Genomic DNA, 14,752 nt, shown 5'->3' with positions numbered 1-14,752 from the left:
CCTTGTGTCGTGGGCTGTGTGCATGGGCGAATGGGCGAGGGCGAGAGCAAGGCACGAGCAGTCGCGTGTGGGCAGCAAGCACTAGTGGAAAAAGGCTTATTTGCATCCCCGCATTTGCCACGCCATTCTGAACATGTGACGCAAATGACAAATTTTAGCATAAAATTTAGTCATTTGCGTCGCAGCTTTGTTAAACTGCGACGCAAATGACTCTAGGATGCCCCCCAGAGTCATTTGCGTCGCAGATTAGTAAAACTGCGACGCAATTAACTCAATCAAGTGCGTCGCAGATTTACTAATCTGCAACGCAAATGACTCTGGGGGGCATCCTAGAGTCATTTGCGTCGCAGTTTAACAAAGCTGCGACGCAAATGTGTTTTGATTTTTTTTTTTTTCGAATTCGCGCTCAGCTTAATTGCTTAGGAATTCTGACTTAGGTTAATATTGCTCGACAAACACTAGCTGCTTCCCTCCCAAACGAAACCAACACCAACACTAGCTGCTTTGTTCTCACCGGCGGCTTCACCCTGTTCACTGTCGTCGTTGCCTTCGCCGCCTTCCGTCGTTGCCGCGCCGTTCCCTTGCTGCTTCACTGCTTCACTGCTTCGCCACTTCACTACTTCACTGATTCCTGCCCTTCTTCCTTTTTAGAGTCGCCGCCCACGGCCAAGGAAGTCATCCACGGCACGGCAGCCGCCCACGCCGCCGCCCACTCAGCCGCCCTTGTTCATTGTCGTCTCTCCTCTCTTAGGTATTGAATTTTAGTTTTGATATTTATTGAATTTTAATTGTGCATTTTAATTTTAATTGTGGACATTATAATTGAATTTTAATTATGCATTATAATTGAATTTTAATGGTTGATATTATTTGTTGAATTTTAATTGGGTACATTTTAGGATTTAGGTTTTGTTGAATTTTAGTTGTAGGTTTTGTTGAATTTTAGTTGAATTTTAATTGGGTACATTTTAGGATTTAGGTTTTGTTGAATTTTAGTTGTTAGGTTTTGTTGAATTAAAAGTTATGAAATGAAGTTTTGGGTATGAAATGAATTTAGGTGATATATGAAATCATGTTTTGGGTTTGCTACAAAATTTTGGATTTATAATGATATGAATAGCCTAGTTTATATTCTAACCTTTGACAAAATTTGGTCTAGTGGTTGAAAATGGATCGGAGTTGGATGTATGGTAGTAAACGATTTTCTACAAGGTTCTTACAAGGGATTCAAGAGTTCATTAAGGTTTCCTTGAAACATCAATCAGAACATGAATCAAGTTTAATTCTGTGTCCTTGTTGTGATTGCAATAATTCAAGGGGGTATCGGGATATTGATGATATTGTTGATCACATAGTTCGTCGCGGTTTTAAGGGTAACTACACGACGTGGACATGGCATGGTGAGAGCATAGATCATGGGGCAAGTTCTAGTATGCCGAGCTCGAGTCAGCATAATCATTGTGATAATGGTGATGATAATGAAATTGAGGATGATATTGGTGTTGAAAGTGAGGAAGAAGAGGAGAAAGATAGGATAGATGATATGATGCATGATGTGGAAGACCATCATTTCGTTGAGCGTCCCCATATGTATGATAGTATAATCAAAGCTTCCGCAACACCATTATATCCTGGTTCTACACAAACTGTACTTGGTGCCGTCATCGAATATTTCAACTTAAAGGTGGAAAACGGTTGGACCAACAAGAGTTTTTCACAGTTTTTGGAGGCCACGTCTGGTAATCTTCCTGAAGGAAACAAACTTCCAAGGTCTAACTATGAGGCCCAGAAGCTTATGTGTCCTTTGGGTATGGATTATGAGAAGATACACGCGTGTCCAAATCGTGTTGTATCGAAAGCAGTATGCAAATCTGCATGAGTGTCCAAGATGCGGATTGTCCCGTTACAAGATCGTGGAGAATGATGCAACATCAACTAAGAAGAAACCTTCTCCGGCTAAGGTGCTTTGGTATCTTCCAATTATACCAAGATTTAAGCGCCTTTTCTCAGAAGAGAAAACTGCAAAACTCTTGAGGTGGCATGCCGAGGGGAGGAAGAAAGATGGGTTAATGAGGCATCCTGCTGATTCTCCACAATGGAGGAACATTGATCGAAAGTACAAGGTCTTTAGGGAAGAAGTTCGGAATCTCAGGCTTGGTCTTTGCACGGATGGAATGAACCCATTTGGGACACTTAGTACCCAATATAGCACTTGGCCGGTTCTTCTCACCATATACAATTTGCCTCCTTGGTTATGCATGAAGCGTAGATACATCATGTTGTCGCTCTTAATCTCTGGGCCTAAACAACCCGGAAATGACATAGATGTGTATCTAGAGCCACTCATTGAAGATTTGAAATTGTTGTGGGATGAAGGGGTGTTGATGTTTGATGCATACACCAAAACCAATTTCACTTTACGTGCCATGATTTTTTGTACGATAAATGATTTCCCGGCTTATGGAAATTTGTCAGGGTATTCTGTAAAGGGAAAGAAGGCATGTCCAGTTTGTCATGATGATTTGGTCTCGAGGCGCCTAAAATTTTGTGGGAAAGATGTGTACATGGATTACCGGATGTATCTTCCTGAAGATCATCCATTTCGAAAAGAGAAGGAAGCTTTTAATGGAGAATTGGAGATGAGAGAAGCTCCTGCCCCCTTATGTGCGTGTGAGGTTTATGAACGGGTTAAAGACATTGAGACAGAGTTTGGTAAGCCTTATAAAGGTCAGCCAAGTGGTGGTTACAAGAAGAGGTCTATCTTTTGGGATCTCCCATATTGGAGAGATTTGGAAGTTAGGCATTGTTTGGATGTAATGCATATTGAGAAAAATGTTTGTGATGCCATTGTTGGGACATTGTTGAATATGCAAGGGAAAACGAAGGATGGGCCTAAAGTTAGACAAGATATGGCTGCTATGGGTCGCTCCGAGTTGGCACCTCAAGAAAGGGGAAAACGCTGGTACCTTCCCCCAGCTTGTTTCACCTTGTCTAAAAAGGAGAAAGTTAGCTTTTGTGAGTCTTTGCATGGCTTAAAGGTCCCTGCCGGTTACTCTTCAAATTTTCGTAGACTTGTGTCCATGTCTGACTTGAAATTAGTTGGAATGAAATCTCATGATTGTCACGTGTTGATGCAACAATTGCTGCCGGTTGCAATTCGAGGGATATTGCCGCCACAAGTGAGGTATACCATTACAAGATTGTGTTTCTTTTTCAACACAATTTGTAGCAAGGTGATCAATCCAACAATACTGGATGATTTGCAGGCTGATGTACTTGAGACCATGTGTCGGTTTGAAAAGTATTTTCCGCCATCATTCTTTGACATGATGCCTCATTTGATTATTCATCTTGTTCGTGAAATTAAGCTTTGTGGGCCAGTTTGTATGAGGTACGTGTATCCCTTTGAACGGGAAATGGGTACCTTGAAAAATAGAGTGATGAATCCGGCCAAACCTGAAGCTAGTATTGTCCAACGAACCGTCGCAGAGGAAGTTGCTGCATGGGTTTCTCAATATATGGCACGTTTGAAAGAAGTCGGAGTACCAAAGTCTAGACATGATGGGAGACTTGGGGGTCAAGGTACAATTGGCAAGAAAAGGATATCAATCAGTTCTGAAATGATGTGTAAGGTTGAGCTGTTTGTGGTGCAAAGTCTTAGTGAAGTCCATCCATACGTGGCTGAGCACATGAACTTTCTTAGAGAGCAATATCCTTCAAAAAATGGTCCTCAACTGATAAAAGAGCATAATCGTTCATTCCTCACATGGTTCAAGCGTCGAGTGATGGATCAATTTTCCGACACGCCTAATGAGGTATCTGACATGGTGAGATGGTTGGCATATGGTCCTAAATGTCAAGTCATATCTTATGAGGGGTACGACATCAATGGCTATTCTTTTTACACGAAGCGACAAGATGACAAAACGACGATGCAAAATAGTGGTGTTACGGCAATATGTTTGTCTTCAGAGTATGCTAGTGTAAAAGATAGAACACTTGTAGATAAGACGAACTCTTACTATGGAGTCATTGAAGAAATATTAGAGTTGGAATATAAGTATTTTAAGATTCCTCTATTCTGGTGCAAGTGGGTTGATATTAGTCGCGGTGTCAAAAAGGATGAACATGGGTACCTGACACTTGTAAACTTTAGTCGAGTTGGGCATCTTGCAGATCCTTTCATATTAGCATCACAGGCAAAACAAATCTTTTACATGGTTGACCCTGCCGATCGTAGTTGGTCAGTTGTTCTGGAAGGCAAAAGAAGAATACTTGGCGTTGAGGATGTAGATGATGAAGAAGAGTATGATGAGCAGTTTAATGAGATTCCACCTTCCTCCTGGCATATCCCTCAAATGATTGACGATGTTGACATGAGTTATACACGCCGAGATCATGATGAAGGATTTTATGTTGAAAAAGAGAAATAGTGAGATAGGTACTATTTTGGCAACTATTTTTTCACCAAGTTAATTTGTAGATTAGTTAAAAGTTGGGTTCGAAAATGTCATTTTTGCCTAAATATGTACTATAACGACCCAATTACCCTTAAATGTGGAATAATAGATTAGTACGAGGCTTAGAAAGTTATAACTATGCATATGAGACATGTAATAAGTTTGAAAACATTCCTTAGGTTCTTTGGTTCAAAGTTGGGTTCGAAAATGTCATTTTTGCCTAAATATGTACTATAACGACCCAATTACCCTTAAATGTGGAATAATAGATTAGTACGAGGCTTAGAAAGTTATAACTATGCATATGAGACATGTAATAAGTTTGAAAACATTCCTTAGGTTCTTTGGTTCAAAGTTGGGTTCGAAAACGTCATTTTTGCCTAAATATGTACTATAACGACCCAATTACCCTTAAATGTGGAATAATAGATTATTACGAGGCTTAGAAAGTTATAACTATGCATATGAGACATGTAATAAGTTTGAAAACATTCCTTAGGTTCTTTGGTTAAAAGTTGGGTTCGAAAATGTCATTTTTGCCTAAATATGTACTATAACGACCCAATTACCCTTAAATGTGGAATAATAGATTAGTACGAGGCTTAGAAAGTTATAACTATGCATATGAGACATGTAATAAGTTTGAAAACATTCCTTAGGTTCTTTGGTTCAAAGTTGGGTTCGAAAATGTCATTTTTGCCTAAATATGTACTATAACGACCCAATTACCCTTAAATGTGGAATAATAGATTAGTACGAGGCTTAGAAAGTTATAACTATGCATATGAGACATGTAATAAGTTTGAAAACATTCCTTAGGTTCTTTGGTTCAAAGTTGGGTTCGAAAACATCATTTTTGCCTAAAAATGACCTAGGACGACCCAAATAGCCTTAAATGTGAAATAATAGATTGTAAAGGGCCTTAGAAAGTTATAACTATGCATATGAGACGTGTAATAAGTTTGAAAACATTCCTTAGGTTCTTTGGTTCAAAGTTGGGTTCGAAAACATCATTTTTGCCTAAAAATGACCTAGGACGACCCAAACATCATTTGGATTTAAGTGTCTGCTAAGTTCCTGTGTACCATCTAATTGCTGGTTGTTAGTATCTGAAGGTTATTTCAGGAGCTTGGTTGTGCTTTCTTTGTTGCTTAATCTTTAAAGAACAGTCTGTTTTTGGGTGGGTTTGTGGACCAAAATTTTGCATATTCAAATTCATTCCCCAGCATTTGTACAGAACTGATCAGAACTGACCAGTTCTATGCACTGATCTGCACAGCTCAGATCAGAACTGTGCAGATCAGTGCACAGAACTGGTCAGAACTGATCAGTTCTGTGCACTGATCTGCATAGTTCTGATCTGAGCTGTGCAGATCAGTGCACAGAACTGGTCAGCTCTGATCAGTTCTGTGCACTGATCTGCACAGCTCAGATCAGAACTGTGCAGATCAGTGCACAGAACTGGTCAGTTCTGATCAGTTCTGTGCACTGATCTGCACAGTTCTGATCTGAGCTGTGCAGATCAGTGCACAGAACTGATCAGCTCTGATCAGTTCTGTGCACTGATCTGCACAGTTCTGATCTGAGCTGTGCAGATCAGTGCACAGAACTGGTCAGCTCTGATCAGTTCTGTGCACTGATCTGCACAGTTCTGATCTGAGCTGTGCAGATCAGTGCACAGAACTGGTCAGCTCTGATCAGTTCTGTGCACTGATCTGCACAGTTCTGATCTGAGCTGTGCAGATCAGTGCACAGAACTGATCAGTTCTGACCAGTTCTGTGCACTGATCTGCACAGTTCTGATCTGAGCTGTGCAGATCAGTGCACAGAACTGATCAGAACTTTATTTTTATTTTAAAATCCTGCTTTTGAAGGTATGTAATTTTAATGATTTTCCAATGCAGTAGCGTCAGGCATGGATGAAGATCAACACGCAAATTCAGGTCCTTCTAACAAATCACCAAATCAAGTGCCCCAAAAGCAAAAAAAGAAGCCAAGAGGCCCTACAAAAGGAATAAAATCCATGCCCGGGGTTCCAAGAAAAATTGAATGGGATCACTTGGACCGACCCACAGGGAAATGGGCAACGGATTACAAGAATCACATTGGCGAGATAAGTCGCGCAAAGGTTTCAATATTGATCAGAACCTGGGAAGATGTTTCACAAGGAATAAAAGACACTTTGTGGGAAGACGTCAAGGTAACCGGTTTTATTTTGGAAATTCAGTTGTACATATCTACGTGTCTTTTTCATGTGCTAAAAGACTTTCTTGTTCCTTTTCTTTTTCTTTCATTTAGAGAGAATTTCATATCACAGATGAAACTAAGAAAGAAGTTGTCTTAAAGAGTTGTGATAAGCGTTGGAGGGAATTCAAATCAAGATTGGCGACTGGTTGGATTCGGGGTACAAGGAAAAGGCCAAAAGATGAAAAGATGCCATATGATTTGTATAGTTATATAACTAAGGATATATGGAAGGAATTTGTGAAGATACGTACCTCCGAAGAAGCTGAGGTATAAAAATTATTCTTATTTAAAGTCTTGTTATAATCTAAGTTTTATTTTGTTGTAATAATTTCTTTTACCCCCCTAAAATTAGGAAATAAGTGAGAAAGCAAGACAAAGTCAATCTTTCAACATATATCCTCATCATATGGGACAGAAATCATATGCTGAAATGACAAGTGAATGGCAGAGAAAAGGGTACATTCCCTCAGTTTCTTCGTCATCTGAAGGTTCCTCTGCGTCTACAATTTCTTCAAGTTTGCCGAGTAGGACATGTTTATGGCTTCTTGCAAGATCGAAACCAGATGAGAAAGGAAATCCTTACTTGCCGGATGAGGGCACACAAAAGGTCAAAGAAAATATTGTAAGTTCATTTAACAATTTTGCGTAATGTTGTGATTCCTCTAATTTCATATATGTTCTTAAATATGAAACCAAGTGTTGAACTTTTCTCAAAACCATTTGATTTCATGTAGGATGAATGGAAAAGGAAACAAGATGAAGGGGAATTTGTTCCCAAAAGTGCACGAGATGATGTCTTATCTCGTGCACTTGGTAAGACTAAAGAAGGGAGACCACTAACATTTGGTGGTGGAGTAGGCATCAAAGCTGTGTGGGGGACCGGAGAGCGGCGTAGCTTTCGACGGTATGGAGATGCGGAGATGGAGGAAATGGAAGCAAGAGTGACCAAAAGGGTCAAAGATGAGACAATACAAGAGATGAACTCCAAGATGGATGCCATGGTCATGGAGAAATTTATCACATTTGCTAAAGAACTTGGTGTCCAAATACCAAGCCATATGAGGATAGACGCAAATGTTCATAGTAGTTGTCGTTCCGGGGGTTTAGATCCATTTGCCGACATTACGGTATGATAATTTGTGTTTTTCAAGTACTTTGTTTCTAGTTAATTCTATTGAACTTTTCTAACATGTTACATTGTATTTGCGTTATTGTTCAAAATAAATAATAAGGAACCTGTCCCGTGCCATCTATACCTGAACATAGGCTCGGAGAAAGTCTTTGTTGCCTATGGTACCATATGTCCAGAGTTGCTCCTTGATCACCACAACGACGTCACGTCCGATAACGTGAAAGTGAGCGTTGATGATTTTGAGCCCGCGTACAAAGAAGCTCCCGTCCCCGTGCCTTCTCAATATATTAAGAAACTTGCTCAAGCTCATGGTACCTTCACTCAGTGGCCAAAACATTTGGTGTCGCTTACGAATGAGGAGGTAACTAACATATGCATGATAATTTGAAGTAGAACTATTATACCATGTATGCTCACTAATATGTATATCGTTATTTGAAAATCATACCTCAGGTAAACAAGCCTACAAGTAAAGAGCCTAAAGGGAAAGGGAACAAAGGGAAAGAGATAGTGGTTGGGGGAAGTGGAACAAAAGCGTCCAACACTAAATCAAAAACCTATTTCCTTGAAAATTATAAAGTGCAAAATTTGAGTGGTAAGTGCAATGTGATGAAAACTATGATGTTGGGATTAAAAGAAGGGGAGCACGTTAAGGTACATTGCACTAAAAGGACATTCAATATGGAAAAGGACTTTGAAATTAGTGTCACCGTTGAAGACACCGATCAACTTCTCTCGGGAGCATGGCTCAATATATCAATAATACAAGTTTTTGCTACGTGAGTTACCTAAATTCATATTTTGCCCCTAAATTTGATTTTTATGATTGTCTTAACGTTCTTACACTCTATATTATAGGGCTTTGAGTGAGTTGTGTTTTCACGATGATTGTCACCCCAATAGTATTGGATTCATGTGCCCGGAGATGATCTCGGCCACCATGTTAAAGTCCGATGCAGATCGAATTCTATTGTACATCACGAGGTCCATGAGTGCACTTAGTTCTAAGACATTCATCTTATGTCCATACTACGAAAAGTATGAAAATTACTTTGAACTTCGTTTTTAATTGATTGTTATAAATTTAACTTTTTTTTTTCTAACTACATACGTTTATTGTTTGTATGTAGGAGTCACTGGATGCTTTTAGTTCTTTGCTTGTCTAAACGTGAGGTCTACATATTTGATTCTCAACAGAAGAAGAGAAATTTGATGATTAAGGAGCCACTAAACAAGTAAGTAAAGTATGCATATGAAAATGCCATTTTTGCCAAAATTTTTGCCTTAGGTTCTTTAGTTCAAAGTTGGGTTCGAAAACATCATTTTTGCCTAAAAATGACCTAGGACGACCCAATTAGCCTTAAATGTGAAATAATAGATTGTAAAGGGACTTAGAAAGTTATAACTATGCATATGAGACGTGTAATAAGTTTGAAAACATTCCTTAGGTTCTTTGGTTCAAAGTTGGGTTCGAAAACATCATTTTTGCCTAAAAATGACCTAGGACGACCCAAATAGCCTTAAATGTGAAATAATAGATTGTAAAGGGCCTTAGAAAGTTATAACTATGCATATGAGACGTGTAATAAGTTTGAAAACATTCCTTAGGTTCTTTGGTTCAAAGTTGGGTTCGAAAACATCATTTTTGCCTAAAAATGACCTAGGACGACCCAAATAGCCTTAAATGTGAAATAATAGATTGTAAAGGGCCTTAGAAAGTTATAACTATGCATATGAGACGTGTAATAAGTTTGAAAACATTCCTTAGGTTCTTTGGTTCAAAGTTGGGTTCGAAAACATCATTTTTGCCTAAAAATGACCTAGGACGACCCAAATAGCCTTAAATGTGAAATAATAGATTGTAAAGGGCCTTAGAAAGTTATAACTATGCATATGAGACGTGTAATAAGTTTGAAAACATTCCTTAGGTTCTTTGGTTCAAAGTTGGGTTCGAAAACATCATTTTTGCCTAAAAATGACCTAGGACGACCCAAATAGCCTTAAATGTGAAATAATAGATTGTAAAGGGCCTTAGAAAGTTATAACTATGCATATGAGACGTGTAATAAGTTTGAAAACATTCCTTAGGTTCTTTGGTTCAAAGTTGGGTTCGAAAACATCATTTTTGCCTAAAAATGACCTAGGACGACCCAAATAGCCTTAAATGTGAAATAATAGATTGTAAAGGGCCTTAGAAAGTTATAACTATGCATATGAGACGTGTAATAAGTTTGAAAACATTCCTTAGGTTCTTTGGTTCAAAGTTGGGTTCGAAAACATCATTTTTGCCTAAAAATGACCTAGGACGACCCAAATAGCCTTAAATGTGAAATAATAGATTGTAAAGGGCCTTAGAAAGTTATAACTATGCATATGAGACGTGTAATAAGTTTGAAAACATTCCTTAGGTTCTTTGGTTCAAAGTTGGGTTCGAAAACATCATTTTTGCCTAAAAATGACCTAGGACGACCCAAATAGCCTTAAATGTGAAATAATAGATTGTAAAGGGCCTTAGAAAGTTATAACTATGCATATGAGACGTGTAATAAGTTTGAAAACATTCCTTAGGTTCTTTGGTTCAAAGTTGGGTTCGAAAACATCATTTTTGCCTAAAAATGACCTAGGACGACCCAAATAGCCTTAAATGTGAAATAATAGATTGTAAAGGGCCTTAGAAAGTTATAACTATGCATATGAGACGTGTAATAAGTTTGAAAACATTCCTTAGGTTCTTTGGTTCAAAGTTGGGTTCGAAAACATCATTTTTGCCTAAAAATGACCTAGGACGACCCAATTAGCCTTAAATGTGAAATAATAGATTGTAAAGGGACTTAGAAAGTTATAACTATGCATATGAGACGTGTAATAAGTTTGAAAACATTCCTTAGGTTCTTTGGTTCAAAGTTGGGTTCGAAAACATCATTTTTGCCTAAAAATGACCTAGGACGACCCAAATAGCCTTAAATGTGAAATAATAGATTGTAAAGGGACTTAGAAAGTTATAACTATGCATATGAGACGTGTAATAAGTTTGAAAACATTCCTTAGGTTCTTTGGTTCAAAGTTGGGTTCGAAAACATCATTTTTGCCTAAAAATGACCTAGGACGACCCAAATAGCCTTAAATGTGAAATAATAGATTGTAAAGGGCCTTAGAAAGTTATAACTATGCATATGAGACGTGTAATAAGTTTGAAAACATTCCTTAGGTTCTTTGGTTCAAAGTTGGGTTCGAAAACATCATTTTTGCCTAAAAATGACCTAGAACGACCCAATTAGCCTTAAATGTGACTACTACGTATATAATTGTATTTACATGTGTAAATAAAGTATATAATTGCACTTACATGTAAAATATTCTTTGCATTTACATGTGTAAACAAAGTATATATAATTGCATATTTTATCGAATGTGTAGTGCTTTTCGGAGTTACAAGAGACTAGGTGGACAATCTAAGGGAACTAAATTAACATGGATTCCAGCACAGGTATATATATATATAATTAGTTTATTATTTACCTAAGAAATAAGTTTTTCAAAATTATAACATACAATGTGATAGAAATTTTACTTGTGTTATTTATTTTAATGCATTTAGTGTGCTCAACAACCGGGATCACTAGATTGTGGCTACTACGTCATGCGTTTTATGTACGACATAATAATGAATCATGGTAATAGTCAAGATCTTACTAAGGTATGTTCTCATAAACTACGTACTTTATATAATAAATTGAAGTACACAAAACTATTATATTGATCAATCGTTGATAAATTGAATTATTTACACTTTTTTAGGATTTTTCAAGAACATTGCCCTATTCACCGGAGGAGATTAATGAGGTGAAAGATTTTTGGGCAGATTACTTCATGAACAATGTCGAATTTTTAGCTTAATTTGTAATATGAACTTGATCTCTAGCTAGCTACGTACCTTTGTTGTAATAATTTTATGTTTGTTGTAACATGTTGGTTGATCGATCTATGACGAATTTAATTGCCTTTTATTGGGAACGTTAATTACGTTGTAAACTTTAGTGACAGGTATTAATTATAAATGTATTCCCGGTATTGGGAATGAAGCGTCTAATTTCAAAGACGATCATGTCGGAATTTCCAACTAAAATATTAAAAAACGAATATTTTTTAAAAAAAAATAAGTCATTTGCAACGCACGTTAGCTCAATGTGCGAGGCAAATGACTTAATTTTTTGGCGCTAAAATTGTCATTTGCAACGCACATTTAGCTAATGTGCGTTGCAAATAACTTTTCAGGCATGGTGCTGAAAAGTCATTTGCAACGCACATTAGCTAAATGTGCGTTGCAAATGAACCTTATTTGCGTCGCACATTTAGCTAATGTGCGTTGCAAATGACTTTTCAGCACCATGCCTGAAAAGTTATTTGCGTCGCACATTAGCTAAATGTGCGACGCAAATAAGGTTCATTTGCGTCGCACAAATGTGCGACGCAAATGACTTTTAGTCATTTACGTCGAGAGCTTTTGCCACGCACGATGTGCGACGCAAATGTGCTTAAAAGTGCGATGCAAATGACCCTTTTTCCACTTTAAGCGAGCTGCGCCACAGCGCGCACAGCCTCGCGCAAGCGTGCGGAGCCTCGCGCGCAGCGAGCGTAAGCTCGCGTGCCACGAGTGCTGCGCCAAGCATCGATCGCTCGCGCGCAGCGAGCGCTATTGTGCGTGCGACGAGCGCTGCGCCCAGCGATGGCGTGCGAGTGCTTGTTGTGCGTGCGACGAGCGCTGCGCCCAGCGATGGCGTGCGAGTGCTTGTTGTGCGTGCGACGAGCGCTGCGCCCAGCGATGGCGTGCGAGTGCTTGTTGCAATGTGCGACGAGCGCTGCGCCCAGCGATGGCAAGCAGCTCGCTATTGCGACGAGTGCTGCGCCCAGCGATGGGCTGTGGCAGCATGCTCGTGCGTCGAGCGCTGGCGCGCGCAGCGAGCACCAGCTCGCGTGATGCCTTGCGATGGTGAGCAGCATCAATGCGAGGCAGCGCATGGGCTGCGCGCACATGGCCAGCGATGGCTGTGTGCGTGTGGCCCATGGGCGTGCGTTGCGTGGGGTTGTTGCGTTACGATTAGATCGTTTTAAAATTTTAATTTGAAATTTTCAGTTTACGTAATTTTAATTAATTTTAAAATTAATAATTTAAATTATTTTCTTGGATTTTAATTTTGAATATTGTAATTATAATAAATTTTATTTATTATAATTATTTTACTAAAATTAAAATCATGAATTAATTTAAATACGACTGAAATTAAATTAAACTTTTGGATTCAATTATAAATTTATATGAGCTTTAAATTTTAATTAAATTTGTATGTTTCCGGTTAGACTAGAAATACATTTTTATGTTTGAAATTAGTAAAGCGTATGAATTTATTGGTTTAAGTGGGAGCCCCTTTTAGTCATAAACTCTTGATTAGGACTACAAATCCTTAAGGTTAAAACAACTTTATTAGAATTAATAAGGACTGAATAATTGGTAGATTATTGGTGCCCTTGATTAATTGCTGCAAATGTTTATGTGATGCATAATGTGTTTTACTAACCAGCTATGTGGGCCATTCATGATAAAGAATGGGTGAATGGTATATATTGTATATGTACTGTTTTGCAGGTTATGAAGTGACTAGTATGGGCCAAATAGATAGAAAATATGGTCTGCGTACCATTAATTTGAATGTAATTGGTCTAAAGAACCAAAGTTGTTTTTCAATTCAAATATGGTCTGCGTACCATCAAATAGTTGTAATTAGTTATAGCTTATTCTATTTGAAGAAAATGGTGCCTCCCACGGAGATTTTCAAGACGGACTTTGAAGTTAAAGCTTCAAGATGAAGTCGGGCCATACTAGATCACATTTATCTTATGCATGTTTTAAGTTATTTATTGCTTTTAAATATGTCTTAAAATGCATGAGATCAAAAGCTTGATTATGTTGCATGATTAAGGATTTTAGTTCACTTAAAATCTAACCAACATGGTAAGAGCCTTAAGTTCCAAACTTAAAAATTGAGTTAAAAGGTGCCATGCCAAAATATACACTTGCTTGGATATCCTTTACATCAATCTAGTAATAGTTTTCGCTCAGCGAGGTGTTACTTATTGGTCCTAAAGGGGCAAGGTACACAAATAATTGTGAGTACATGTTAGTTTTGGTGAAACTCAACGATATAAGTAAGGAGTCCTTTTATGTCGTGGCAAAATCGATAGGTTTACCTAATAAGTTCTTAGACGCACCTATCAACCAAGAATAGTTTCTAGACTATTAGCAAAAGGCTTTTGCTTACCTAAGATGTTTTAGGATTAAGTCGACAAACTGTGCTTAGTTCTTCAATGATTTTAGGATCTTGGAATCATTTTATTCACACCTGCCGGAACACATAACTTGAATAAAATGCTTGATGAACATTGAATTATGCATGTATGCTAGAATTTAAGTTTATTAAGAGAAACTGTGAATGGTTATTTATTTGTTTATTCTTTTCAATTGTAGTTTTAAATATGGCAAACAACAATTCATTCAACATTCGATCAATTCTCGAAAAGGAGAAGTTGAACGGGAAAAACTTCCTTGACTGGCAAAGGAACTTGCAAATAGTTCTTATGCAGGAAGGAAAGGAGTATGTCCTAGAAGAGGCGATGCCCGAAGCCACAGGCGACGGGGTCACTCAGGAAGCCCTCAATCGTTGGATTGATGCCAACAAGGATGTGAAATGTCTAATGCTCGCCACCATGAGTGCAGATCTGCAGAAAACGTTCATCAACTCAGATGCTTTCACAATCATCAGTGAGTTGAAGAATATGTTCCAAGATCTGGCTCGAGTCGAAAGATTCGAGACTCATAGGCAAATTCTTGAGACCAAGCTTAAGAAAGGCGAGCCCG

The 14,752-nt window shown here is 38.2% G+C and overlaps 1 protein-coding gene across 1 annotated transcript; it reads left to right on the top strand.

Annotated features, from left to right (window-relative positions):
• The first annotated feature begins 420 nt into the window (after positions 1-420).
• On the top strand, positions 421-11,855 carry LOC130459255 (uncharacterized). The gene is made up of 12 exons (XM_056826507.1): positions 421-751; positions 6,365-6,660; positions 6,759-6,974; positions 7,060-7,329; positions 7,442-7,834; positions 7,940-8,200; positions 8,293-8,618; positions 8,698-8,877; positions 8,970-9,074; positions 11,257-11,326; positions 11,438-11,536; positions 11,638-11,855. Exons 2-12 carry the CDS (start codon positions 6,376-6,378, stop codon positions 11,734-11,736), a joined length of 2,304 nt encoding a protein of 767 aa, XP_056682485.1. The 5' UTR covers positions 421-751; positions 6,365-6,375; the 3' UTR covers positions 11,737-11,855.
• The last annotated feature ends 2,897 nt before the right edge of the window (positions 11,856-14,752 follow it).

This window comes from Spinacia oleracea, chromosome 4 (genome assembly GCF_020520425.1).
Source record: "Spinacia oleracea cultivar Varoflay chromosome 4, BTI_SOV_V1, whole genome shotgun sequence".
NCBI classification, from domain to species: Eukaryota; Viridiplantae; Streptophyta; class Magnoliopsida; order Caryophyllales; family Amaranthaceae; genus Spinacia; species Spinacia oleracea.
This window is presented reverse-complemented; position numbering and strand designations above follow the sequence as displayed.

Excerpts from the sequence above, each read along its gene's own strand:
- LOC130459255 (XM_056826507.1), top strand. The coding sequence starts at position 6,376 with ATGGATGAAGATCAACACGCAAATTCAGGTCCTTCTAACAAATCACCA. Across the intron at positions 8,201-8,292 it reads TGTCGCTTACGAATGAGGAG|GTAAACAAGCCTACAAGTAA; the intron begins GTAACTAACATA and ends ATCATACCTCAG. Across the intron at positions 11,537-11,637 it reads ATAGTCAAGATCTTACTAAG|GATTTTTCAAGAACATTGCC; the intron begins GTATGTTCTCAT and ends ACACTTTTTTAG.